General features: G+C 44.8%; 1 protein-coding gene across 3 annotated transcripts; it reads left to right on the top strand.

Annotated features, from left to right (window-relative positions):
* Window positions 1–31: 31 nt before the first annotated feature.
* SPRING1 (SREBF pathway regulator in golgi 1) lies at window positions 32–26,534 on the top strand. Of its 3 annotated transcripts, none has more exons than XM_074402188.1 (5): window positions 32–258; window positions 14,247–14,403; window positions 18,361–18,512; window positions 18,935–19,048; window positions 20,922–26,534. In XM_074402188.1, exons 1-5 carry the CDS (start codon window positions 145–147, stop codon window positions 21,003–21,005), a joined length of 621 nt encoding a protein of 206 aa, XP_074258289.1. In that variant the 5' UTR covers window positions 32–144; the 3' UTR covers window positions 21,006–26,534. The 3 variants fall into 3 exon arrangements, with proteins under 3 accessions (XP_074258289.1, XP_039328352.1, XP_003932260.1); XM_003932211.4 differs by having other exon boundaries at window positions 128–322; XM_039472418.2 differs by lacking the exon at window positions 14,247–14,403 and having other exon boundaries at window positions 32–322.
* The last annotated feature ends 436 nt before the right edge of the window (window positions 26,535–26,970 follow it).

Consider the following 26,970-nt stretch of genomic DNA (forward strand, 5'->3'; position numbering starts at 1 on the left):
TAGCCCGTGACGTTACGGAGCGGAGGCGGGGCGTAGGGCGGGGTCACGTGGGGCGCCGCGCAGGGCTGCCGGGAGCTGACAGGGCCGCGGGCCGCGGGGCCGGCGCCCACCTGGAGGGATGGGGTTGCCGGGCGCGTAGGGGCCATGCCGCCCGGATCCCGGGCCTCCCGCGTCCCGCGCCCCGGCCGCCGCGCCCCACGTCTGCGCCGGGATGGTGAACCTGGCGGCCATGGTGTGGCGCCGGCTTCTGCGGAAGAGGTGGGTGCTCGCCCTGGTCTTCGGGCTGTCGCTCGTCTACTTCCTCAGCAGCACCTTCAAGCAGGTCAGTGGCCGCCCGGCCCTTCTTCCTTCCTTCCTTCCCCTTCCCTTCTTTTCTCCTTCCTTCCCTTCTTCCTGCCTCCCTTCCTTCCTCCGTTTTTCCTTCCTCCCTCTCTTCCTCCCCTTTCCCTTCCTTCTTCATTCCCTTCCTTCCCTCCTTCCTGCCTCCTTCCTGCCTCTCTCCCCCTTCCCTTCCTTCCTCCTTCTTTCCCTTCTTCCTCCCACTTCCCTTCCGTCCCCCTCCCTTTTGCCCCCCCCCTTTCTTCCTTTCCTCCCTCCTTTCTTCCCTGACATCCTCTTTGCTCACTTCGTTCTTCCTTCCCTCATTCCTTCCTTCCTCTCCTTTCTTCGTTCCTTCCTCCTTCCCTTCCCTTCTTCCTTCCTCCTTCCATCCTGCTTCATGTCCCTCTCTTCCTTCCTCCCTCCTCCACTCCTTCCTCTTTCCTCACTTCGTTCTTCCTCCTTCCTTCCCTTTCTCCATCCTTCCCTCCTTCCTTCCCTCCTCCTCTTCTGTCCGACCTCCCGGCTTCTGCAGCGGCGCCGCCGGGGCGTCCGAGGGTGGGGAGAGGTGTGCATTCCTGTCCGGGTCTGAGCACGGGCGGGGGACCTGCTCACCGCGTTGGGTCTGCAGCGAGAAGGGGTTGCCAGGCCACGGCAGAGCTGGGACTCGAACCCCGAGTTGAGGAGCCTTCAGCAGGGGTGACTGCTTTTATGTACACCTTCCTGCTTTTTACCTGCCGGGCCCAGAGCTAAGAGAGGGTGTGCAAATGCTCGCTTTATCCTCGCGGCAGAAGTGGAGCGTCCCTGTGTTGCAGACTGAGGAAGGAAGACACAGAGAGGTGGCCAGGGTCGGCCAGCGCTGGCATGGGTGCCCTTCGTTTAATCTGGGGGCTCTGTATCCTCCTGGGCGACTCAGAAGGACCCTCAGTTCTTTCCTGCTTTCTGTGCATAACTGGATCGGTGGAATTCCACCCCTCCAGCACACTGCACCCCGTCATTTTCCTTCCAGGTGAGAATTTCTGGGAGAAACAGCAAGGAGCTTGGGTGGGAAGTCTGACCCAAAGCATTCATAAGTTTGTTTAGAAGTTCAGGTTGAGTGCTTAGATTTGTAGAAAGGGTGGTTATTACACCCCAGGGTACATTCAGGATAACCCTAGGTATGCTGTTGTCCTGATGTGGTTATAAAAAGCTCTCCTTTTTACTCTCAAAACTCAAGTTTGTAAATAAAATACATAAACAAGTAGAACATCGATAAAACTATGTGGTCACCCTCGTTTTAGTGGATTGGCAGGAGGTGTGAAAAGAGAAGAACAGGGAATTGTACATGACCTCCCTCCCACCTTAGGCAAACAGAGAGGCCAAGTGTGATAAGCCTGTTTTGTTGGCCGGGATGTCTGGGTGATCATGTGAGCGACCAGACTTCTGTGATTTGTGTTTTCTGCTACCCCAAGACACGTCTTCACAGTTGCGTGTTGTCCCTTCTCTGTCTTGTGGACCCCTGAGTGGTGGCGTGTGCCACGAATCCGTCATCTGTCTTCCTCTCTACCTAATTCAAGTGATCTCTGGGGTCATTGTTAAATACTCAGGTGATCTCTGGAGGGATACTGATGTTGCCCTCAGTTGATAACTCCAGCCTAGACTCGTCCAGAAATCCCCAAATTCTTATATCTAATTGCCTAGTTGGCATCTTTTTTTTTTTTTTTTCAAAAAATTTTTATTGTGGTAAAATATGACGTAAAATTTCCTATATTAACCTTTTTTTTTTTTTTAAACACAGAGTCTCACTCTGTCACCCAGACCCACTCTGGGTAACAGATAAACAAGTGAACGAACAAGAAATGTTCAGTTAGCAATTCCCACCACAGACTCTCTTGTCACTCTAGGCTGGAGTGCAGTGGCGCGATCTCAGCTCACTTTAACCTCCACCTCCTGGGTTCAATCGATTCTCCTGCCTCAGCCTCCCGAGTAGCTGGATTACAGGCATGTGCCACCACACCCGGCTCATTTTTGTATCTTTAGTAGGTGGAGTTTTGCCACAGTGGCCAATCTGCTCTTGAACTCCTGACCTCAAGTGATCCATCTGCCTTGGCCTCCGGAAGTGCTGGAATTACAGGCATCAGCTACCACACCCGGCCCTATCTTAACCATTTTTTTTTTTTTTTTGAGACGGAGTTTCGCTCTTGTTACCCAGGCTGGAGTACAATGGCGCGATCTCGGCTCACCGCAACCTCGGCCTCCTGGGTTCAGGCAATTCTCCTGCCTCAGCCTCCTGAGTAGCTGGGATTACAGGCACGCGCCACCATGCCCAGCTAATTTTTTGTATTTTTAGTAGAGACGAGGTTTCACCATGTTGACCGGGATGGTCTCGATCTCTTGACCTCGTGATCCACCCGCCTCGGCCTCCCAAAGTGCTGGGATGACAGGCTTGAGCCACCGCGCCCGGCCAACCATTTTTAAAGTGTGTGTTCAGTGGTATTAAATACAGCCTTAATGCTATGCGACCATCACCACCATCCATCCCCATAACTCTTGTAGAAACTGAAACTTCGTACTCCTTAAACAGTAGCTCCTCATTTCTCCCTTCCCCCAGCCCCTGGCAACCACCCCTCTACTTCTTAGTTGATGGTGAATGTGTCTGTGTTTGGACCAAACAGAACCCCTGATTCTCTGCCAGCACTTGTTCCTCTCCGAGTCTTCCCAGTCTCCCTTAGTGGCATTACCGTTCCCCAGGTATTCAAGACACTTCATTCTTTTTCCTCTCACTCCCTGTGTCTGAAATATTGGCTGTGTCTCTAGAGTGTATCCTGAATCTCTTCATTTCTTCGGAGTCTCACTGCTGCCACCCTAGGCCAAGCCACTGGCATCTCTCGTGTCAGATAAAACTCTGTATGCTGTTCCAGGATCTCTGCACGGTAGAATCTTTTTTGTCATTTCAGTTCATACTGTTACTGTTTCAGACCATACCTGGTAACAAAATGTAAATTACTTCCGTTCCTTGCTCTGAAACCTGCTTTATTTTCTTTGTGGTAGGAATCACAAACTGAGCATTACTGAGCATTTCTTGTTCATTTACTTGTTTATCTGTCTTGCTTCGCTCTCTCTTTTAGCCTATAATATTCTTGAGAACCGAGACCTTGTCTGTCTTGTTCATAGACTCTCCAGCCCCCAGGATACTGCCAACCATTTCATGGGAACCCAAATATTGATTGAACAAACAAGTGAGTCTTTGTACTTGGGATGAATGTTTCTTTTCAGTCTGGCATACGTCTGCTAGCCTTTCACCTCAGGTGCTGTTCTGTGACCTTCCCTACAGCCACCTTTTCAGTACCCCAACACATCATCTTCGTTTTAAACTTACAGTCATGCATCAATCAAGGTTCTAAGAAATGCATCTTTAGGTGATTTTGCTACACTTGTAGGCTGTGTGGCACGGCCTATTGCTCCTAGGCTGTAAACCGCTACAGCATCTGACAGTACTGAATACTGGAAGCCACTGCAACACAATGGGAAGTATTTGTGGATCTAAATATATCTAAACATAGAAAAAGTACAGTAAAAACTGTAAAGAAAAAAATGGGCTGGGCGTCGTAGCTCACACCTGTAATCCTAGTAGTTTGGGAGGCTAAGGTGAGTAGATCACTTGAGGTCAGGAGTTTGAGACCAGCCTGGCCAACATGGCAAAACCCCATCTCTACTAAAAATACAAAAATTAGCCAGGCGTGGTAGCACACGCCTGCAATCCCAGCTATTTGGAGGCTGAGGCATGAGAATTGCTTGAACCCAGGAGGTGGAGGTTGCAGTGAGCCGAGATCATGCCTCTGTACTCCAGCCTAGACAACAGAGCGAGACTCTGTTTCAAAAAAAAAATAAGAAGAAAAGCTGGATACGGTGGCTCACGCCTGTAATCCCAGCACTTTGGGAGTCCGAGGCGGGCAGATCACGAGGTCAGGAGTTCAGGACCAGCCTGGCTAACATGGTGACACCCCATCTCTACTAAAAATTAGCTGGGTGTGGTGGTGTGCACCTGTAATTCCAGCTACTCAGGAGGCTGAGGCAGGAGATCGCTTGAACCCGGGAGGCGGAGGTTGCAATGAGCTGAGATCGTGTCTCTGCACTCCAGCCTGGTGACAGAGCCAGATTCCTTCTCAAAAAAAAAATAAATAAATAAAAGTGGTACACCCATAAAGGACATTTACCATGAATGGATCTTATGGGACCGGAAGCTGTTCTGAATGAGTCAGGGAGTGAGTAGGGGTTGAACATGCAGGCCTAGGACATCACTGTGTACCACTGTCAAGTGTACACAGGCTGCACTGCATATACTTTAAGATTTTTCTTTAGGAAGTTAATATTCACTTACTGTAATGTTTTTACTTTATAAACTTTATTTTTTTTAACTTTTTGGCTGTTGTATTAACATTTAGCCGAAAACACAAACACATTGCACAGTTGTACAAAATATTTTTCTTATTTGTATCCTGATTCTGTAAGCTTTTTTCCCCCAAATTTTGTTTTATCTCTTTTTAAACTTTTTTTTGTTAAAAACTAAGACAAGCACACATGTTAGCCTAGGCTTTTCACAGAGTCAGGATCACCAGTATCCCTGCCTTCCCCTCCACATCCTGCCTTCTTTTGTGTCCTTCAGTAACACTTACAATGCCCTCTTCTGGTACAGATTTATCCCTCATCGTTATTAGTGCACTGGATATTTCCCTGACTAGTGGTCGAAGATGAACATCTTACTGGTTTTGGTAATTTGAATGTTCTGCTTCTGAAGGGGCCTAGTCATGCCCTTTGACCATTTTACTGTTGGGTGTCCTCTGTTACTTTGCAGGAATTCCTTGTGTTTAGGGCTACTATTTCCTTGTGACGGTTCAGGCAGGGACTCTGATTCAGGTCCACCTGATTTTAAAGCCCACATTCTCAATTTGTGACCATCGTGATAGAGATGACATGGGTAATATGCAGCCTTGGTTTTGCTTGCACAGTTATATTGTTGTCTTGTTTTGTTTTGTTTGTTTGTTGAGATGAGTAGAGATTGCTCACTGCAGCCTTTGCCTCCCAGGCTCAAGCGATTCTCCTGCCTCAGCCTCCGAGTAGCTGGGACTATAGGTGCGTACCACTATACCTGGCTAATTTTTTGTATTTGTATTTGTATTTTTTGGAGACACAGTTTAGCTCTTATTGCCCAGGCTGGAGTACAGTGGCGTGATCTCAGCTTACTGCAACCTCCTCCTCCCAGGTTCAAGCGATTCTCCTGCCTCAGCCTCCCGAGTAGCTGGGATTACAGGCATGCACCACCATACCCAGCTAATTTTGTATTTTTAGTAGAACCCATGTTGGCCGGGCTGGTCTCAAACTCCTGACCTTAGGTGATCGGTTTGCCTTAGCCTCCCAAAGTGCTGGGGTAACAGGCATGAGCCACAGCGTGCAGCCTTTCGTATTTTTAGTAGAGATGGGTTTTTACCAGGTTGCTCAGGCTGATAGCAAACTCCTGAGCTTAAACAGTCCGCCCACCTCTACCTCCCAAAGTGCTGAGATTACAGGTGTCAGCTACTGTGAGTGGCCAGTATTTTTAAAAATGGGATAAAAATATATGAGATTTCATACAAATCCTTTCTTCTGGCTTCTCTTGAAATACCAGGATACTTGTCAGCCCTGGGTCTGTATCTGGTCCAGCAGCCATTGGGAAACGAACTGAGCCAAGCTACAGTCCTTTAGATCTGGGATCTGCTCTCCGCTGGGCCACTCAGTGACTCACTATGTCCCCGCCTGATCTCCTTGGGGAGTAGTTGCCAGGGCGGTTCCCAAGGAGTTGGTCACCCTCTTCTGGGCACATGGTGGGATTGGCTCCCACACTCTTTGAAGGAGGGTGGCTGTGTGCCATGCATTGGCTTATACAGTGTAAACTGTCACTTGCAGGCAGAAGCCTTGGTGACCATGGAGGCTTTGTGCTGAGAGCTTCGTTCAGCCTGAGGGACTAGGGTGAGCAGAACCCCTCAGCTCACCCATGGTGGACTCGTAGCATGAGCAAGAAACAGTCTTCTGTGAAGCCACTGACGGGGAGGGTTTTTTTTTTTAGCTTGGTTTTATTCACTTGTTTTTGGTACAGGGTCTTACTCTGCCATCCAGGCTGGGGGGCAGTGATGCCATCATAGCTCTTTGCAGCCTCGAACTCCTAAGCTCAAGGGATCCTCCCATGTCAGCCTTCCGAATAGCTGGGACTACAGGCATGCACAACTACACCCAGCTAATTTCTTTCTTTTTTTTTTTTTCCCCATAGATACGGGGCCTCTTTATTTTTTCCAGGCTGGTGTCAAACTCCTGGGTTTAAGCAATGGCCTGCCTCAGCCTCCCAGAGTGCTGGAATCACAGGCATGAGCTACTGCACCCAGCCTTTAGTTTTTTATAATAACTTAACCCACAGGGTTCCAAAATGTGGTCTGTGGACCCCAGAGGGTCCCTGAGACTCTTTCAGGGGATCTGCAAGGCCCGAAGAATTTTCAGAATAACACTAAAATATAACTCGCTTTTTCACCTTGTTGACACTTTGACTGATGGTGCAGAAGTCATGGTACCTTAGCAAGGATGAAAGCAGTGGCAGCAGACTGTACTAGGAGTCGTATTCTTCACAGCCATACTTGTAGTTTTCAAAAAAGTACTAATTTCACTTAAGAATGAAGCAGTCAAAATTACTACTTTTGCTAAATGTTGATCCCCAAATACATACCTTTTCTGTATAGTGAGAAGGGAAATATGGCTAACGGCATGTTCTGCCTACAGAAATACGATGGTTGTCTTGAGGAAGAGCTTTGGGAATTGAGTTGCAAGGTTAAGCAGCCACTTTTTTCACGGGAACACGATTTTTTCTTGAAAGTACAACAGATACACTAGTTATTCAGATTTGGGTAATTGGTAGACATTTTCTTGAAAATGAATTGAGCTTGTTACTTTACAGAAAACGTCTGACATTATTTGCCAGTGATAATATTTAAGCTTTCAAGTGAAAATTAGAATTTTGGAAAATGTGTATCTGCTACCCTTAGCTTGTAAAACTTTCTAACACCTAAAGATTAAGTCACTGGGGATATTAACAAATGTGATTTAAAAAATATTGTATAATGAAAATGTGTCAGAAGATCTGCATAAGATCTGTTCAGCGTGCAAGACAGAGTCAGGGATTTGAACAGTTTATGAAAAATTCATAGATATGGTTTCAGATGCCGCATTGTGCTGAAGGAACTGGGTTTTTTGGTAAGTTTTATTGAGATATAATTCACATATCATACAGTTGACCCATTTGAAGTATATAATGCTGGTTTGTAGTATATTTCCAGGCTGTACACAGTGGCTCACACTTGTAATTCCAGCACTTTGGGAGGCTGAGGCAGGTGGATCACCTGAGGTAAGGAGTTTGAGACCAGCCTGGCCAACATGGTGAAACCCTATTTCTACTAAAAATACAAAAATTAGACAGGTGTGGTGGGGAGGGAGGCTGAGGCACAAGAATCACCTGAAGCCAGGAGACGGAAGTTGCAGTGAGCTGAGATCTACCACTACACTCCAGCCGGGGTGACAGAGCAAGACTCTGTCTCAAAAAAAATAAATAAATAAAAATAAAAAGTAGTATATTCACAGACCAGTAGTTCTAAAACATTTTCATCATCTTCTTCCCCCTGCCCCTCAATCCTAAGCAATCACTAATCTACTTTGTTTCTATAGTTTTGCCTATTTTAGATATTTCATGTAAATGGCATTATATAAATATGTGGTCTTTTTTGATTGGCGTTTGTGTTTAGCATAATGTTTTCAAGGTTTACCCATGTCCTAGCATGTATTAGCACTTCATTTTTATGTCCGAATAATATTCCATTGCGTGCATCTGTCACATTCTGTTGATTCATTCTTTGTTGAGAGGGATTTGGGTTGTTTCCACCTTTTACTTGTTATGAATAATGCTGTTACAGACATTCATTTACAAGTTTTCTTGTGGACGTGTTTTCATTGCTCTTGATATATTAGCAGTGGCATGACTGGGTCAGATGGTAAGTCTGTGTTTAACTTTTTGAGGAACCGCATAACTGTTTTCCAGACTGGCTGCACTGTGTGCAGTGAACTTTGAGGAACTGCAGTTGTCAAATTCTGGTATAGTATTTAGTGTCAAGTATGGTAGAGTATTAGCCATAATTTTCTGCAAAAGTTATTAAAGTAGCCCTCCCCTTTCCAACCGCACATCTGTGTGAAATAGATTTTCTTCGTATACTCCAACCCAGACAATATATTGGGACAAACTGAGTAGAGAGGTTGCCTTGGGGATCCAGCTGTCTTCCATTAAGGAAAACATTAAAAAGGTTTGCAGAAATATAAAAACATTGCCCCTCTCCTTACTATGTGTTTTTAAAAAAAATGTTTTTTCACAAAAAAATTCATGTACTGAATTCATTGTTTTTTTTAATGAATAAGTACGATCTAAAATAAATATTTTAAGGATTTATGTTTTAATTTTCAATATGGTAAGCATCAATAGCCATAACTCACATAAACCCACATGTTGGAGTCCTCAGTAATTGTTAAGATTAGAAAGGGTTCCAGGACTCAAGGCTGTGAGCCCCACTGTCCTGGGTGCTCCGGCAGAGGGGCTCCTGTGTGTGTCTGACTTGGCTGCCCCTGCTCCGCTGGCCTCAGTTTGGGTGGTCTTCCACTCACTAGCTGTGGGCCTTGAGGGAGCTGGGGTTCTTCCTCTGTAAAATGCAGATGGTGAGATGGAGTGTATGAGTCCAGGGTGTGTACACCCTGATCGAGAAGAGGTTATGAACCCCGTGAATACACGTGCACCTTAGCTCTGCTGCAGTGAGACTGGAAACTCATGGAGCAGATGGAGCTGCTTTTGCCTGGAGAATAGTTGATTATCCTCTGCTGCTCTGAATTCCTCTTTTCTTTGGTTTTCATGTTAATTAATGCTTTGGGGGATAACTTGTAGAGATGGGCGGCAGGAGAAATCAGTGATGGTGGGGCTGCCCCTGAGGGAGGGTGGGGAATGGTGAATGGTACAGGTTACTTGGGTGCATTTTATTTAACAAATAACACCAACTGTGTGCCAGGCACTGTTCTGCTAGTTGGCAAAGACAGAGTGGGCAAAGCAGATGACACCCCTCCCCTCCAAGAGACTGTATTCCGCTAGCAGCTAAGGAGGACAGACGGTAAATAAGCAAAATAATTTCAGATAATGATGTATGAGATGAAGAAAACAAAGCAGGGGGACATGATCTGGGGCAGGATGGGCCTAACTGTGTGAGGCATTTGATTTGAGATTAAACAAGTTCCAATCTCGGGAGTCAGAAGGGTCTGAAACTTCCTGTCGTGTGACCGAACGTTCTCACTCCTGTTCAAGTGGTGCAGCTGCTGAAAGTCGCAGGGCTATTCGCATAACTCCTCGAAAATATGTGAGCATGTTCGGCCTTACGGGAGCTAACTAAGTAAATTGGTGCCAGGTTAGATACTATCTGAAATGAGGTGTAATATATAATATGAGAGTTGCTAATTTGGTGGTTTTTTTGTTTTGTTTTTCACCGATTACTAAGATACATGTATTTCAGAATGTTTGTCTCGGAGGGAAACAGTTACCCGTAATCTCACTAAGCAGAGGCATCCACTGTTCATATTTGGGCATATTTTTGTTCTGCCATGTTTCATACTTTTTGTTTGTATAGTTGAGGCACCCTCTTTCTTCCCTTAACATATAAGCATTTCCCTATCTTTAAAAGCTCTTTGGAAATATGATTTTTATAACTAAAAATTTCCATTATCAGGCAGCATTTAGCCATTTCCCAAACACTAGACATTTGAAATAGCCTCTGGGCCTTCTCCCTCTCCCCTCTTTTTTTGAGGTTCATAAGCAAGTCTCTCCTAATGACAAGAGTGCCTTATGTTTCCATGCTTTACTGCTGGCATGGGACATTCATCTCACTTGACCTGTGGTAACTCCTGAAAAGTACCCAGCACAGTTATGAATACAGCCCTTCTAAAGTCGGACACAAAGCAACACATTAGTCATCACAATGTATTTCTGTAGCTCTTTACAATTAGGAAGAAAGCTCATGGATTTTTGGCTACTGCTCTTTTCTTTGTATCCTGTATCCCATGTGGACATCTGTCATAGCATGTGCAGTGACTGATTGCACTGATGTATGGACATACCCCTTTCTCAACAGCTCTGAGGCTCTTAGAATACAGAACTGGACTGCCATTCGGCTCTGTATCTTCAGCATTTTGTAAGAACTAGATACTTTCGAATAAATCTTAAGTGAAAAAAATATAAATATGAGGAAAAGCTTCAAATTGAGACAACCTAATAGAGTAGGTGAAAGAGCTAGGAAAGGTTAGGGATTCCCCCATCCTGTGAAGGAATGCCCTCAGCACCCTTTGCAAGACTGGGCCTTCCAGAAAGCAAATGTTGCGAAGTCATTTCTGCCACATGCTTTCACTATCCTTTTGGCAAGGTCTTGAATATTCATGTTTGAAAACATGTTGAAGTGCTGGGAGAATTGCTTTCCTGTTTACCAGGAATGTCATTATGTGGCCGGGGTCCTCTGGGGATGCACTTGACTGTGAACCCTTGTTTTCTTTCTGAAGAATAACAGGATAGCATGGCAGTAATGTTAAGAGCACTTTTAACCTTGTCGTAAAATCCAGTTTACTGTACTTTGGCCAAGCTCTTAATAGTCTTTATGGCTATTAATTTATCTAGGGTAGCATTTTTGCTCAGTTTAGATCGCACATAGCTTGATGATGCAGTTAACTGATAGGGTCCCAGCAGAGCAGAAGAGTATGAATTCACAGGTAGTTAAACAGTATGCACCTAAGTGATTTGTCCCACACTCCCACGGCGCCTGCACTTAGCTCTTCTTCGTGTAGTAACCAAGGGTTACAGATGTTGTTTTTGTATAGCCCGCCCTGGTTCTGCTAGTACCAGTTCTTTCTTTGCAAAGAAGCAAAAGGGAGGGGGCAGGATGGAAATGATAGCCACCTTGAAAGACTGTTTTACACTTTGTAAATCAAAGAACAAAATCCGGTACTGGTGGGGCTGTGATCAAATTGTAAACTCTATAATGAAAATGCTGGTGCTGTGGTGCTATTACAAATGGTAGATAGAATGTGGGAAGTTATCTGGCCCTATGTAGCATGGTACTACAAGTTATTCAAGAGAATTGTTTTAAAAGCTCCACATTTTATTGCAGTATTATCTTTGATATCAAAAACCTGGGCCTAACATTGGTCTGTAGAGGATGTGTTTACTAAATGATGGCACATCAACATGATGGATTATTATGTAGCCTTGAAAATGTGATTATCAAGATAATGTAGGGACTTGGAAATGTTTTAGTATCCAATTAGTGTCAAGAAGAGCTGAATGCAAAACATCCTAATTTGTGTAAATGTTGAGGTCAAAAGCTAGAAGTTAATACGCAAAAACAAATATAATGTATTTAAGTTGATGGGATTATGGACAATTTTTGCCTTTAGTGCTGGTAACTGTATTTTTAAAACAATTTTTTGAATAATTACAGATTTACAGGAAAATTGCAAGTGTAATAGAGTTTCTACAGAATCTTCACTTAGTTTCCTTCTGTTGTTAATAATCCTGTTTTTAATGGTGTTACCACTTTATTTTAAATTTAAAAGATACCCTCCTAAGATGATTACAGATACTTCTAATAGCCACATACATCCCTCCCGTGCTAATAGTCTGTAGCAGAGTAGTTCCCCTTATCTGTTCTGAGACCCTCAGTGGATGCCTGAAATTGCGACTAGTACCAAACCCTAAACAAACTGTTTTTTGACCTGGTAATGAGTGACTACTAAGTGACTAAGATGGATACCCTGGACAAAGGAATGATTCACAGCCCAGGCGGGACAGAATGGATGGCGTGAGGTTTCCCCTGCTACTTAGAACAGTGCTCAATTTAAAACTTAGGAATTGTTTACTTCTGCAATTTTTCATTTAATATTTTTGGACCACAGTTCACTGTGAGTAACTGTTAAACTTCAGAAAGTAAAACCATGGGTCAGGAAGATGACTGTACATCTTTCCACACCTTTATCTTAGCTCTTACCAACCTATATGTGCATATTGTCATAATTATTATCATAATATGTGTGATAATATGCACATTATTCTGCAACTTGCTTTTTCCCGTAATAATACTCTATAGTCATGGCGTGGTCTGCAACCCTGTCTATGTATTAAAATCATGTAGGCACTTTAAATCCACAGATTTTTCCTGTCCATAGGTGGGCTTAGGAATGAGAATTTGTTTTATGCTCCCTACATTAATCTGATGTGCAGAAGTCAGGTTGTAGAACTGCTACTCTAGTTAAATAGCTATCAGTCTTATCTAGGTTTGGTTGTAATAGTATTGTTACGCCAGTGTTCATTCCATCATTTCTCTGTTATTGGGGTTTTAGGTTGTTTTTGAGATGGAGTTTCACTCTTGTGGCCCAGGCTGGAGTGCAGTGGCATGATCTTGGCTCACTGCAGCCTCCACCTTCCAGGTTCATGCCTCCCAAGTAGCTGGGATTACAGGTGCCTACCACCACTCCAGCTAATTTTTGTATTTTTAGTAGAGATGGGGTTTCACCATGTTGGCCAGGCTGGTCTCAAACTCCTGACCTTAGGTGGTTCACCTGCCTCGGCCCCCTGAAGTGCTGGGATTGCAGGCGTGAGCCACCACACTCAACCAATTACAAGTTTTTCATACCATTGAAACAATGATGTAGTCAACACCCCTGTATTTCCCTATACATTGGTGTTTTCCATAGGATACACCTGAGTTTCCTGGGCCAAAGTGTATGTAGATATATATTTTTAAAATACTAATAGATCATCCCAGATTACTTTCCTAGAGAAATGTTAATAGCTATAGGTATCTTGACCATTTTTTAAGAATATAAGCGTCTTCATCAGATTTTCAAGGTTAGTCCCATTTGCTTAAAAAGCGACACGACTGATTATTTTTAATGATAAAAGCCACGAACTCCGTTAGAACAGTGAATGTTTCAAGTGCATAAAAAGCCTGTGGGAAGGAGTTCTATCGTTGTTTTGTTATCCAATAATCAACTGAAGCCTTCAGAAGAGGCTGTCTCAAGCTTGGCTTGTTTTCTGGCACTTGGACATCTTCCTCCTTAGTTTTTTTAACAGTACAGAAAAGGCAGTTTTGAAGGCTGGCTCCTCCAGATATAGCTTCAAGGCCAGAAGAGATGGTCTTAGACTCTTGACTCCAGGGCAGCTCTTCCAGTTGCTTGTCTGGGTAGAGGGCTGGCTGGCCAGTGTGTGTTCGGTAGAGGGTTACATACCCAGTGGTCCTTCATAGAAGAAATTCTCAAGTTGACATGCTTCATTTTGTCCCTAAAACCAACCACCTAATTCTCGTTTTCCCAAACGTCTTCCACCAAAGTACCTGTAACTGCAAGTGAAAGGGACTTTGTGCTCTAGACGTCTGAGATGAGAGTCGCAGACATTTCCTCTTCTCTTTAAAACGTGTATTCACATTTTAAATTCTGTTCCATGATGTATTTAATAGGAAAAATATTTTAAATTACTTGCCATCAGAAAGAAAACGTCCAAAACTTTTCCTGTCCAACTTTTTCATAAAATTCACACTTTTACACACATTTATGATGTGCATGTCATCCAGGAGCCATGTGTGTAAGTATACCAGTTTTGAAGCACAGCACTAGCTTATTACTTTCTCCCACAGGTTTATTTAGTAACTTTGGCTCAGGCTCTGCTTGTACCAGGAGAGTGCAGATTCCTGTTACATAGGCCTTTTATAGCATTTCTGTCCTCTTCTTTAGTTTCTATGAGAAACGGGGGAATTGTAAGAAAGGATTCTGGATACTTAACCTTCTCACTCGCGGTTTCTTTGCAGGAGGAGAGGGCAGTGAGAGATAGGAGTCTCCTCCAGGTTCAAGACCATGATCAGCCCATCCTGTGGAAAGTGCAGTTTAACTTGGGCAACAGCAGTCGTCCGAGCAATCAGTGCCGCAACTCCATTCAGGGGAAGCACCTCATCACGGATGAACTCGGTGAGGCTGGCTTTTCTTCCTCTCCAGGTGGTCAGGAGCATAGACTGGGTGGGCCATTCATAGGGTTTTTGTTGTAATAGAGATTCCTCTACGATGCATTTTCCCGCCTCACTCCTTTCCAACATTCCTCAGGGTTTTGTCTGTTACACCCTACTCATCATTCAAGGTTCCCTTTGACATCAGGGCAGCTTATTTTGATAACTCTAACTCTTAAAAGCTCCTTCTGCCTACAACTTACAGCATTAGCACTATGTCATGCATTAGTCCCCAGGCCCATTCTCCCCAGCCTCAGGATTTCCCCATCTTGCCAATCTTTTATTCTCATCTTGATAGTGCACTCTAGAGGATAAGAGGTCATTTTTCCTTCTTGATAACCTGAATAAGGTTGTGTTGACATTGTGTTGACACCCAAGAAATGTACTTGTTGACTGACCAGGTCATTTCAAAGTAATTGTAAAGACATTCAAAAGGTATGACTCTTAACATTGAAAACATAAATCTATTTGATAAGGTTTTCTCACTTTTAAACTGTCAGAAGATTTCTGCCTGGGCAGGATGGTTGGACTAGAAACCTGCTAAGCTCCTACCGCTTGAAGATTGCCGAGTCTTCTTAGAGAGTGGGACTCCTGCTAGTGCTTAGCCTGTACTCATGGAGCCCTTCCTGTGTACTGGGCATTGGGCTAACAGCATTCCTTGAATATCTCCTTTGATTTTTGCAACAGTCCTTTGAGATAGATACCACTATCCTCATATTATAGGTGAAGACATAGCACCAAGGTTGAGGAACTGGCCCAGGATTGCCAAAGACTTTTATAAACCTTAAACGCGATACCATTATCACATTAAAAAAAGTCACAATTTCTCCTAATGTCAGATATCCAACAGTATGCAAAGTTCCCTGATTGTTTTACATATTTTCTTGTCTACTGGAGGTTTGCGAATAACACGCTTATTTTTCAAGAGCAAATTTTGCCCTGTTTCTAAAAGTCTCAGAACAAATGGATTGTGAACGTGACAATATGGAAATTGCTATAGGTAACATTGTGTTAGAATCTTCATCTATACACAATGAAGCTAAACTAAATGAAGACACCTTCTGTCTTTAAAATGAAAACCACAGGCCGGTGTGTTGCCTCACACCTGTAATCCTAGCACTTTGGGAGGCCAAGACAGGAGGATCACTCAAGCCCAAGAGTCCAGGACCAGCCAGGGCAACATTACAAAACTCTGTCTCTACAAAAAATAAAAAATTAGCTGGACATGGTGGCCACCGCAGCCTCCTGAGTCCCAGCTACTGGGAGGCTGAAGTGGGAGGATCACCTGAGCCTGGGGAGGTTGAGGTTGCAGTGAGCCATGATTATGCCACTGCACTGCAGCCTGGGTGACAGAGTGAGAGCCTGTCTCACAAAAAATACCAAGAAACAACCACAGTGCATTATTGCTTAAAAAGGGGGTGGTTTGTATTCCTTGCAAAAGAAAAACACTTTTTAAAAAAGATGTCAAAGTCTCCAAACCAGAAATGAAATTATTTGGAAATGAAGAAACGAGCTGGGGAAAACTGCCTGCCTCAGGTAACACAGCAAGAGTGTTTTGCACCAGAATGCTTTCCCAACTCAGCAGTGATGCCAGCGACAAGCTGTGTTTTTAAGATCACATTAGCAAATCATATTGAAAATAATGTGGGTTTTATTTTTGTTTTTAATAAGCAGAGTGAAGTTTAGCAAAAGGAAGTTACTTCCACAAGATGACATAGTCAGGAGGCAGACATTGACTTGGAGTTCAGGGCTTCTTATAGGATGTGTGACATTCAGTGAGAAAACATGAAATCTTACGCTCTGATTTTCACATTTAGCATTGGGTTAGGACAGGCGTCTCCAAACTTTTTACACAGGGGGCCAGTTCACTGTCCCTCAGACCGTTGGAGGGCCGTCACATACTGTGCTCCTCTCACTGACCACCAATGAAAGCGGTGCCCCTTCCTGAAGTGCAGCAGGGAGCCGGATAAATGGCCTCAGGGGGCCGCATGCGGCCGCAGGCCGTAGTTTGGGGACGCCTCGCTTAGGAGCACAATTTGGCATCTTCTTTTATCATAGCTAGTGAAAGAATATTCTTTTGATTAATCTGGGTGAGACAGAGACTCTCAGACTCCTTGCGTAAAAAATTCCAGGAATGAATCAATCAGTCAGTTAATAAAAATCCAAGAGCTATGGGTTTTTTTCTCCATGAATGTGGGTGAAGTAAGTAGGTTAGTTAAGAAAACATGTAAGAACTTATACCTCTTAGCAAGCAGATGCCACTATGAATATTGCCAGGGTAACACATTATTAAATAAGGTCATTTGCATTTACAGACTTTTCAAAGGCTGGAAGTTAATTTTCAAGGCAATAGCAACACAGTATGAGGTTGTGATCTTACAGGACTCCCATTGGAAATAACATTTGCGTGAGTAGATGTATGATGCAAGATGAGAGGTCTTGATGAGCTTGCTTTCACTGGGAACGAGAAAAAGCTGCAGTTTCAAGGCTGAGTACTGTAAGTTGACAGTGGGGAAGAAAAAAGAATGCCTGAGATGCTGACACTTATGAAAAGTAAAGGGCAGAAAGAGAATTTCAACTGGTAGAGTTTAGGTCACATTATATAGAGTTGCTATGCATGTATTATTTTGAGCAGAATTTGGAGGAAAATGCGAACTAACTTATTTACATTTTGTGTTTGTTTCTAGTCCCTGTAAAGAAAATGAGTAGAAATAGGAAGAATCCCAAGAAACATTTACTATAGCATTAGAATCATTCCTCTCTTAATTTAGAAGACAGAATAACATAGTTAAACAGCAACTACAACAAAAGGCACCAATTCCCAAGTATCTGGAACCCCGTTGTCTATAGGTCTCATTTAGTTTCTTCATTATCATTATTCTACTGCTGCCTCCTGCTTTTGAACAGACTTTGTTTTCTAAAGTAGTTTCTGAAAACAATCTTATACTTCACCAAGTCTCCTTCTCTGAGGATTAAGAACCTGGGGCCTATGGAATGGGGTAAGGCGGGGAGCAGCTGCTCTGCACCTGCATGTGCACCTGGGAGCTCATGTGTACACCTGGGAGTTTCCTGAGGGCCAAGTGGTGGCCCTTATGGACTTCTCCTTACATTTTTCTGTCTCATTCCCAGAAGGATGTAGAGAAATGTCTGTTTAGCAGCTCTAAACAATAAATTAGCTTTTGTAAGGAGATTTCTTTCTTTAAAGTTGGGCATGAATTGGCGGGTTAGAGGGGGCTTGTGTATATAGATGATGGGATTTATAAGAAGTGTGGGGGGATTAGGAGGTTTTTTTCTTCCTTGAGTGTTAGAGAACTGCGTTCCCAAAGGCTGAAGGGTGATTGAGTCCCTGGCATGTACATGTACAAATCAGTTTATAAGGGTTAGATGTGAATATTTGTGTTTTTATAATCCTCCAGATTACTCAGTAAGCAGCAAGCATCTAAAAGAGATTTGTAAAGTGGTTTGTTTGTTAAATCTAGAAAGATCTCACTTCTGTCAATCAGTGCCTTGGATTTTTCTGTTTTAAACTTTTTGTTCAAAAGAGAATGACATTTTTCTTCAGGCACAGATGAGCTGCTGGCTTGCATAGGTTAGGATAGGAGAACATAGCTGTAGCTTGACCTAGCGATGAAATCAAACGTGTGCCAGCAGACTAAACAGTAGTTGTAGGTAGGTTACGACAGGCAGCCTGGCAATAACGTGGGAGTACGTGCTTCCTGTAAACGACTGCGTGAGGAAAGCAAGCCCCACTCACAGTATGTCCAAGTTGCGGCTCTTTGATGCTTAGGATGATGCCCCAGTCTCCAGCTCCTGTCTCTTTGTGTTCTTTGCGTGCTGTACTTTCAGTGCTGCTTCATGGTCATCCCTGATAGGGAGGTGGAGAGGTTGCTGGTTTTATGCTAAGGTGGTCTCTGACTTTCAGGCTACGTTTGCGAGAGGAAGGATTTGCTGGTGAACGGCTGCTGTAACGTGAACGTCCCCAGCACAAAGCAGTACTGCTGTGATGGCTGCTGGCCCAACGGCTGCTGCAGCGCGTACGAGTACTGTGTCTCCTGCTGCCTGCAGCCCAACAAGGTATGGGGAGTTGCTCCTGGCTCCACACCTCCTTTTTCCTTTTGGCTTTTGTTTTGTGATGAGCATTAGGCTCTTCCTGTGAGGTTCTTCTGAAAATAAAACTTAGAAAGGAACTTTGTAGGTATCAGAAATTGCTGCACAATAGCTTTTATCTGACAGGAAAGGAGGTGGTTCCCAGTTGCTTGAATGGTTCTTTGGCAGAATGGACCATTGTATTGCTAATCACATATCTAATGACTAAGATACCGGGGTGCCGTGGCATGCACATGTGTGCACGCGTGTATCCCTTCCCCTCACTCCTTTTTTCCTTCTCTTTCCCCTCTCTCCCTATATCAGCATTCTCTTAGTTTAGGAGAGATGGCCAAGGTCACCTTGTGCTGGCTTAGGTAATTTATTACAGGCACTAACTTTTGTTTCCATAGCAACTTCTCCTGGAGCGCTTCCTCAACCGGGCAGCTGTGGCATTCCAGAACCTCTTCATGGCAGTCGAAGATCACTTTGAGTTGTGCCTGGCCAAATGCAGGACCTCATCCCAGGTCAGAAGCTGTGATGTCTCCAGCTGTAGGATGGCAGCTGACGGGTTGGAAGAAAAGTAGAAAATACACACCGAGACCCTTTTGCTGGGGTGGTTCTGGAGAAGAGACTCGATGAAGCCATGCCACGCCTTGTTTAGTATAATGATAGTATTTAAAATGTCAACGTGAGATTTATACAAGTTAGGGGAGGTGACGCATTTATATGAAATCAGGGCCTAATCAACCTGCATCTCTCCTATCTGGTGGGTACATTTGCTCTTTAAATGGAAGCTTAAAATTATTTTAAGTCTGGTGGAGTCCTAATAGTCCAGCTCCGAAGAGCAGGTCCTCCTCCCTGTCTTGGAAATTTGACCAAGACTTTCCAGTAACCACTTGTTTAGGGTAAGTAGCAATTTGTTCTGGGATGGAGTCGTCGTTTATTGTAGGATTCAAGGGGATGAGGCAGGTGAATGTTTAAAAATACATGAATAAATCTGTAGGCTGCCAGGCCCTCAATACGAATTAGCGTGCTGTCATTAAATGCTTCGCTCTTTGGGCATTAAATATTATTGCACCTGCTGCCGAAAGCGTCTGAAAGTCTTTTGCCTTTTCATCACCGTCTCCTTGGCTCTCAGCTATTGTGATTGGGCAGTTGTGCAGCTCTCTCTGTAAAATCACCAGACGTGTTTATTATAGCGCACACTTCTTCTGGCTCCTATTCATGGTGTCGCTAAGATTTTACTGGCTTCATCTGAGATAATGGACTCATTTGTCATTCTCCAAAGCTCTTGTACCCTTTGCCAGATTTCTGTAGTCCACCTTTTGATTTTCTGTCCCTTCTCATGTCTCCGGTTTGTTCTGCGAGCATTCAGTATCATTGGGTAAATGTTTCAGGGATTATAATGAGCATTTGAAAACATTAAGAAATTCCTGATGGTCTTGTTTTGCTTGAAGAGCTTTCCACTTGAATGAGCTTTAAAAGAAATGGGAGGAAGGCTGAACACATGACTCATTTTGATTCAGATTCTCTCTCATTCTAAGAAACGCTAGAAAAGGCAAAGTATTTTCTTTCCTTCACTGATAAAACCCAAGAATTATTTCCAGTCTACAGCGAAGCTCCTGTACTTTCAGACCTGGTCTTTTCACCATAAAAAGATTTCCCAATTGCCATTTGATTTGTTTTGATAAAAGTATCCCAAGAAAGAGAAGATTTGGCTATATGTCTGTTAAATTGGATGAATATTTACAAGTTTGTTGCTTAGCATTGGTCTTGGACTAATTAATGAATTCTAGACTAGCCAAAAGCTCAAGTTGCTTGTATGAAAACAAATTGCTGAAAAATCAGCCATCAGGAATGATTGTCTGCTTTAACTCACACTTCCAATTTGCTTAGCCAAATGAGGCTTGCATCGTATTGTAGGTTTTGGCTCATGCACCAAATTTTTAGGTACATCAACTTTATGAAAGCAATTTAAAGTGGATCTCCTTAGTGTCTCTGCCGGGTTCCTTACCAGGAACTGAATGTCTGAAGCACAGGATCAGGCACAAAACACCCATCGGATCTTAGTCTGTTTCAGGTAATTTGAGAAAAAGTAGTTGTCTCAAGTAGCCAGGTCACAGCAAAGTTATTTTAAAAAACTCACTGGTGTACATAAAAAGAAACAGTGCCACAGTGCTGCTATGTCCATGTTCATGTAGTTTGTTGGCATTCTGGGTTGAACGTTCTTCTTTGTTCCAGAAAGTGCCTTAGAGCCTTTAGTGACATTTGGAGATGGACTGGGCCAGCCTCCTGCAGGGAGAGTCTGACAGTCCCGATCGACTCTCACTCTTCGAGAGGGAGGTGTGTGAAGCTGTGCTCGTTCTCACCATGCACTTCTCTTCCTTTTGCCAACAGAGCGTGCAGCATGAGAACACCTACCGGGACCCCATAGCAAAGTATTGCTATGGAGAAAGCCCGCCCGAGCTCTTCCCCGCGTGACGGGTCCAGCCCGGGTGAGGAGGCCCCGCTGAAGAACTTGCCCCCTGGGGCCCAGCTTTGGCAATCGGGACCAGGCTGTGGGAAGAAGACAGAGGCAGGGCGAGGACACCTTGGCTTTGACCACGTCTCGTGTTGTCATCTTTGCCTTTGCTTACCACCGGGCTTCCCAGATGGAACTCTTCTGCATAGCAGCCGGGACCCTCCAGCCCGTCCCATTCGGGAAAGATGAAACCACAGGCCGGGCTCGTGGTGGCGTTGGAGTTCTTGGGTGACTCAGCCCTGGGACCTGCACAGGGACCTGTGACTTGTGTTCGTCAGGGGCCGGTGTCACCTCCAGTTTTGATCCAGGCCCTTTAACTGTAACATTATTTATTGAATTCCTTTGGAGCAATGGGAAAATTCTACTGTTTTATGTAGGAAGATGCCTTGCCATTCTAGTGGAGTATGTTTAAGGAAATTATTTTGGTTGTTGGTCTATGTTCTCAGCTTCCAGGAGTTAGATCATTCTTTCACCCGGATAAAGCATTTTGTCTTTTAGGACAGTTATTTTTGTTTGTATTTTGATAGTATCAAGCAGAGGTCCTGAACATGACCTGTTAGCCATATCCTAACGTCTAAAATTATCGGAAAACTCGCTCTTCCTTTCTAATCTAACTGCGGGATTTCTAGCAGTGGGCACCGTGTGCCCACCCTCAGGTTCTTTTCGAGTGGTGGTTGAATGTGCTCATATACCCTATGGAGAGCACTGTTTTAGCAAAAATCTAATTTCTTATCCTGGAGGAATTTGTTCTCATTTCTTTTGTCACTTAAAATTAACTGTGGGCTGCTCAGGGGTAGCCTCAGGAGGGTCAGAGGCTCCTCCTCCCGTTCTGTCAGTAGAAACCTAGTGTTGAGACAGTCCCTAAACAGACTCACCTCGCAGTTTGCTGTGTGTGTTTATTCTTTATTGCTTTCAGCTTCGGGGTGTAACCGGTACAAATGTTTGGGTTTCCCTATGATCTGTAAAGAAGAAGAAACTCAACGTCCTCTCAGAGCACTGCAAGAGAAGAGCACTGCCCTCAGTGGGAGATGAGGAGGGTCATTCTGACTTAGAAAATGCCGCACACGTGGGTTGCTGGTGCATCCTGAAGCCACCGGCGTAAAGCACTCCCCATTTTTCCTACTATAACACAGATTCTCCAGCTCAAGGTCTAGAATATTTGATCCTAAGATCAAGACATCATGCTCTTTGAATGGTACTGCTCTTTGATTTCAGGAGTCACATTAACATACAACTCTCCTATATTCCTTCACAAACCTCAGGATCGAGCAAGGGCTTTGTAATGTTTTTTGGTTCAAATTATTGACCTGGGAGCAAGGTGCTAATTCTATGGTCAGTATTCAACGTTTTCCTCAGTGGAGCTTTTACTTTGGGCTGTATTTGCCATCCGATACGTTTCTGCAATGTGTAGTGGTGATTTTCCTTAACTTCCTCCTGCTACCTCTTATACTCATCTCCCAAAACTATTTGCCTCCTTTCAATAGGTTTTCCTAGAGGGTACGCTGGTCAGGCAGTTTTTAAAATATTAGATCCCAAGAAATCTATTCCATTTGCATTGGACTTTTCAGAGCCCAGCAGGACTAAATCAAACTCTGATGTGACAGGATTGTGGCTTGTCTATATATTTCATCCATCCACTTTTTCTGGTCACTCCGTTAGGAATTTCAGTGTCTGTCTTCCCTTGGTTGACATTGGTATCAGCCTCTCCTTTGAGCTTATTTTAACTCTTGAGCAACGTAATGTAGATTTCATGTGAACAGTTTATACTAAAGGGCAGCCTGTGCCTGTTTACAGATCCTCTCTGACTTTGTACTTGAAGAGTGCGTCTTACATTTCCAGTGCTTTCACAAACAGGAACTCCAACCTTACGATGGAGAATTAAGCTTTCTTGTATTTCCACTTTGTGAATGAGGAAATAGTGAGAGGTGAAGTGAATTCCCGGGTCCCCACTGAGATTTAGTGACAGATCCCAAACAAGAACTTCGTCTCTGACTCTAGGTCCCGTCCTCTTCCTACTGTCTCTTGCCAGCTCCGTCCTGACTCACCATGGGCATCTCCCCTGGGAGCAGATATGTTTCAATTGTCCAGGCCAAAAGAGGGGTGAGGTGGCATAAACTCCCAAATTAGGGGGAGGATCCAAAGGTCATTTTCATTTGGCTGTGGAATAGGTTTTTGTACTTCAGTCAGCTACGGGTATGTTCACTGTTTTTGGAAATTCACAGCGCTTGAGCCTCCGTCATGAAGCCGGGCTGCAGAGCACCTGGCATGTGCTCCAGGTTCCCAGCCCCCAGCCTAGGACCCTTCCCTGCCCCCCACTCTGGTTTGTTTCTGATGCCCTCGACCGAGGGTTTCTAGAATCAGAGACCTTGTCTAAGCTTTGTTTGCCCAGAGCCCAACAAAGTGTGAAATAACATGTTGGGAGTTTAGAAGATCACAAAAGGGATGAAAACACCTTTAGAAAAAAATGTTATTGGCTTGGTGCAGTGGCTCACGCCTGTAAGGCCAGCACTTTGGGAGGCCGAGGCGGGTGGATCACCTGAAGGTAGGAGTTCAAGACCAGCCTGACCAATATGGTGAAACCCCGTCTCTACTAAAACACAAAAACTAGCTGGGTGTGGGAGTGTGCACCTGTAGTTGGGAGACTCCGTCTCAAAAAAAGGAAGAAAAAAAAAAAAAAAAAAAGAAAAATGTTATTAATAGGTGAGTGTTTTAGGCGGAAGGGAATTGAGTCATACAGCGCGTCTCCCCCGGTTCTGCGTCTTCCTGTATTTGCTGTGCTCCTTGCTGGAGTTGTAGAGATTGGTTCTAATGGAAAGAAACACCCAAGAGACTGTGAAGAGGGCTCGGAGACAGGCAAGGACAAAGGAGGGAGCGAAACGCCTGACACGGGGCCTGGGACCTGGCCATGCTAGAGCTGCTTTTTTTTTTTTTTTTTTTTGAGATGGAGTCTCGTTCTGTCGCCCAGGCTGGAGTGCAGTGGCACAATCTCGGCTCATTGCAACCTCCACCTCCTGGGTTCAAGCGATTCTCCTGCCTTAGCCTCCCAAGTAGCTGGGATCACAGGCATGCAGCACCACACCCAGCTAAGGTTTTGTATTTTTAGTAGAGACCGGGTTTCACCATATTGGCCAGGCTGGTCACAGACTCCTGACCTCAGGTGATCTGCCTACGTCAGCCTCCCAAAGTGCCAGGATTATAGGCATGAGCCACTGCACCCAGCCTGGAGCTGTTACTGATGGGTGAACTCCACAGCTTTTGCAGAAGCAGAGGATAGGACTTAAGAGCAGTGCTGTCACCTCAGCATGGCCCCAAGCCTGACTGGGGCCTCCTGGAGACACCTCAGTTGGCATTGGCCCCACGGGAACTGTGGGGAACAGTTGCACAATTTGTAAGTTTCTGAGTACAGCTTTTCTGATCCTTGGGATCTGCAGATAAATTCTAAACACAGGGAGGTACTGCTTATTGGATATACTTTTCTTTCTTTTTTTTTTTTTTTTTGAGACAGAGTCTCACTCTGTTGCCAGGCTCCAGGCTGGAGTGCAGTGGCACAATCTCACTGCAACCTCCACCTCCCGGGTTCAAGCAGTTCTCCTGCCTCAGCCTCCCAAGTAACGGGGACTACAGGCACACGCCACCACGCCTGGCTAATTTTTGTATTTTTAGTAGAGGCAGGTTTTCACCATGTTGGCCAGGATGGTCTCGATCTCTTGACCTCGTGATCCGCCTGCCTCGGCCTCCCAACGTGCTGGGATTACAGGCTTGAGCCACCGTGCCTGGCCTGGACATACTACTTTTCATAGGTAGGACAGAATTCTTTTGGGACTCTAGAGTTGGGAACTGCCACTTACTAGCGGCGTGGCCTGAGGCAGTCTTCCTCCTCTGCGTCTCAAGCTCTTCACCTGTGAAATGGAATCACAGCATCTGGCTCTAAGGATCACTGTGAGGTGCTGATGTGAGCAAGGCCTGGTGCTTGGCAAGAAGTCAATGTCTGCACCTCGGCGGGGAGCAACGGCAGGGGCAGTCAGAGGTGGGCTCGGACGGGGCTGATGGACTCCTGGGGTGGGAAGGGTAGGGATTACAGAGCTCTTGTTAGTATTGTACTGTTTGTTGTTGTTTTGAGATGAAGTCTCGCTCTGTCATCCAGGCTGGAGTGCAGTGATGTGATCTTGGCTTGCCGCAACCTCTGCCTCCCGGGTTCAAGTGATTCTCCTGCCTCAGCCTCCAAAGTAGCTGGGATTACAGGCATGCCCCACTGTACCCGGCTAACTTTTTGTATTTTTAGTAGCCACAGGGTTTCACCGTGCTGGCCAGGCTGGTCTTGAACTCCTGACCTCAGGTAATCCGCCCGCCTTGGCCTCTCAAAGTGCTGAGATTACAGGCATGAGCCACCATGCCAGACCTGATGTTATATTTTTAGGAAGAACTCATGCTAAAGATAAGAAATTCCAGATAATTCAGAAACACTTAAGGGGGAAACTCATGATAACCTAAAATCACACAACCTAGAGATAAGTACCACCCATTTTTGTCTTCCCCCATTTTTTCTTTCTCTCTCTTTCTTTCTTTTCCTTCCTTCCTTTGTTCCTTCTTTCCTTTCCTTTCCTTTCCTTTCCTTTCCTTTCCTTTCCTTTCCTTTCCTTTCCCTCCCTCCCTCCCTCCCTTCCTTTCCTTTCTTCTTTTTTTTGAGACAAGTCTCACTCTGTCGCCCGGGCTGGAGTGCAGTGGCAGGATCTCGGCTCACGGCAACCTCCGCCTCCCAGGTTCAGGCATTTCTCCTGCCTCAGCCTCCTGAGGAGCTGGGATGACAGACATGTGCCACCATGCCCAGTTAATTATTGTATTTGTAGTAGAGATGGGGTCTCACCATGTTGGTCAGACTGGTCTCAAACTCCTGACCTTGTGATCCACCCGCCTCGGCCTCCCAAAGTGCTGGGATTACAGGCGTGAGCCACGGCGCCCGGTCCTTCCCCCATTTTCTAGGCAAAAATGAAAGCACTTTGTCCTCTTGAGAAAAACAATTCTCTAATGAATATTCTGTTATATAGAGGCCTCTGTAATATATTTGCATGGCCACATGGTGTCAATTTCATGGATATACAATAATATTATTAATTCCCTGCTGAGGACATTAACTGGTTTCCAAGGCGGCTCGTTTTTGCTACTACAAATAATGCATTGATGATAGATACTTTCACATGCATGCTTGTATGTTTATCTGAACTATTTTCACCAATTTATATTCATCTGGTGTGGATGGGAGTGTCCATTTTTGGCCTACCCCTGATAACCCTGTGTTATTATTTTTAAACATTTTGATGATGGATCTCAGTGTTCTCATTTGAATTTATTTAATTTCTAGCAGAATGAGCCCCATACCCTGTTTTCACTGGTCATTTATTATGTACATATGGTGAAATGCCTACTCGTGACCCAGCCAGTGTTGTTTCTTTTTCCTACTGATTACTACAGTATATTTTTAAATGAAAGCAGCCTTTGTCCCCTTCCCTTTTTTTTTCAGTTCTGTGTTAGAAGCAAGCAGCTCACATATTCACAAACTGACTTTTCCCATTGGTCTAGGGCAGTGCTGTTCAACCAGGGGTAATTTTGCCCCCCAGGGAACATTTGGCAATGTCTGGAGACATTTTTGTCACGGCTGGGGAAGAGGGCCGTGCTGTGGGCACGAGTGGAGGGAGGCCAGGGATGGCGCCCAACGTCTCGCAATGCCCAGGACAGCCTTGTGACACAGAATGAACTGGCTGGAAGTGTGAGCTGGGTGGAGGTAAGGAAGCCCTGCCCTGGGGTCATCGCTCCCCCTTAGGTGGAACGGAGGCGCTCCTGGTAGCTGAGTGCCGACTTCATTATTTCCCTGCCCTTGCCTTCTGCCGTGCTGAAGTGCTGCTGATTAAATTACCCTGAAATCCCCAC

Source organism: Saimiri boliviensis, chromosome 7 (genome assembly GCF_048565385.1).
Source record: "Saimiri boliviensis isolate mSaiBol1 chromosome 7, mSaiBol1.pri, whole genome shotgun sequence".
Lineage (NCBI taxonomy): Eukaryota > Metazoa > Chordata > Mammalia > Primates > Cebidae > Saimiri > Saimiri boliviensis.

Coding starts and splice junctions, on each gene's coding strand:
- SPRING1 (XM_074402188.1), top strand. CDS start 145: ATGCCGCCCGGATCCCGGGCCTCCCGCGTCCCGCGCCCCGGCCGCCGC. Junction 259..14,246: donor CGCCGGCTTCTGCGGAAGAG/GTGGGTGCTCGC, acceptor GTTTCTTTGCAG/GAGGAGAGGGCAGTGAGAGA. Junction 19,049..20,921: donor AATGCAGGACCTCATCCCAG/GTCAGAAGCTGT, acceptor TTTTGCCAACAG/AGCGTGCAGCATGAGAACAC.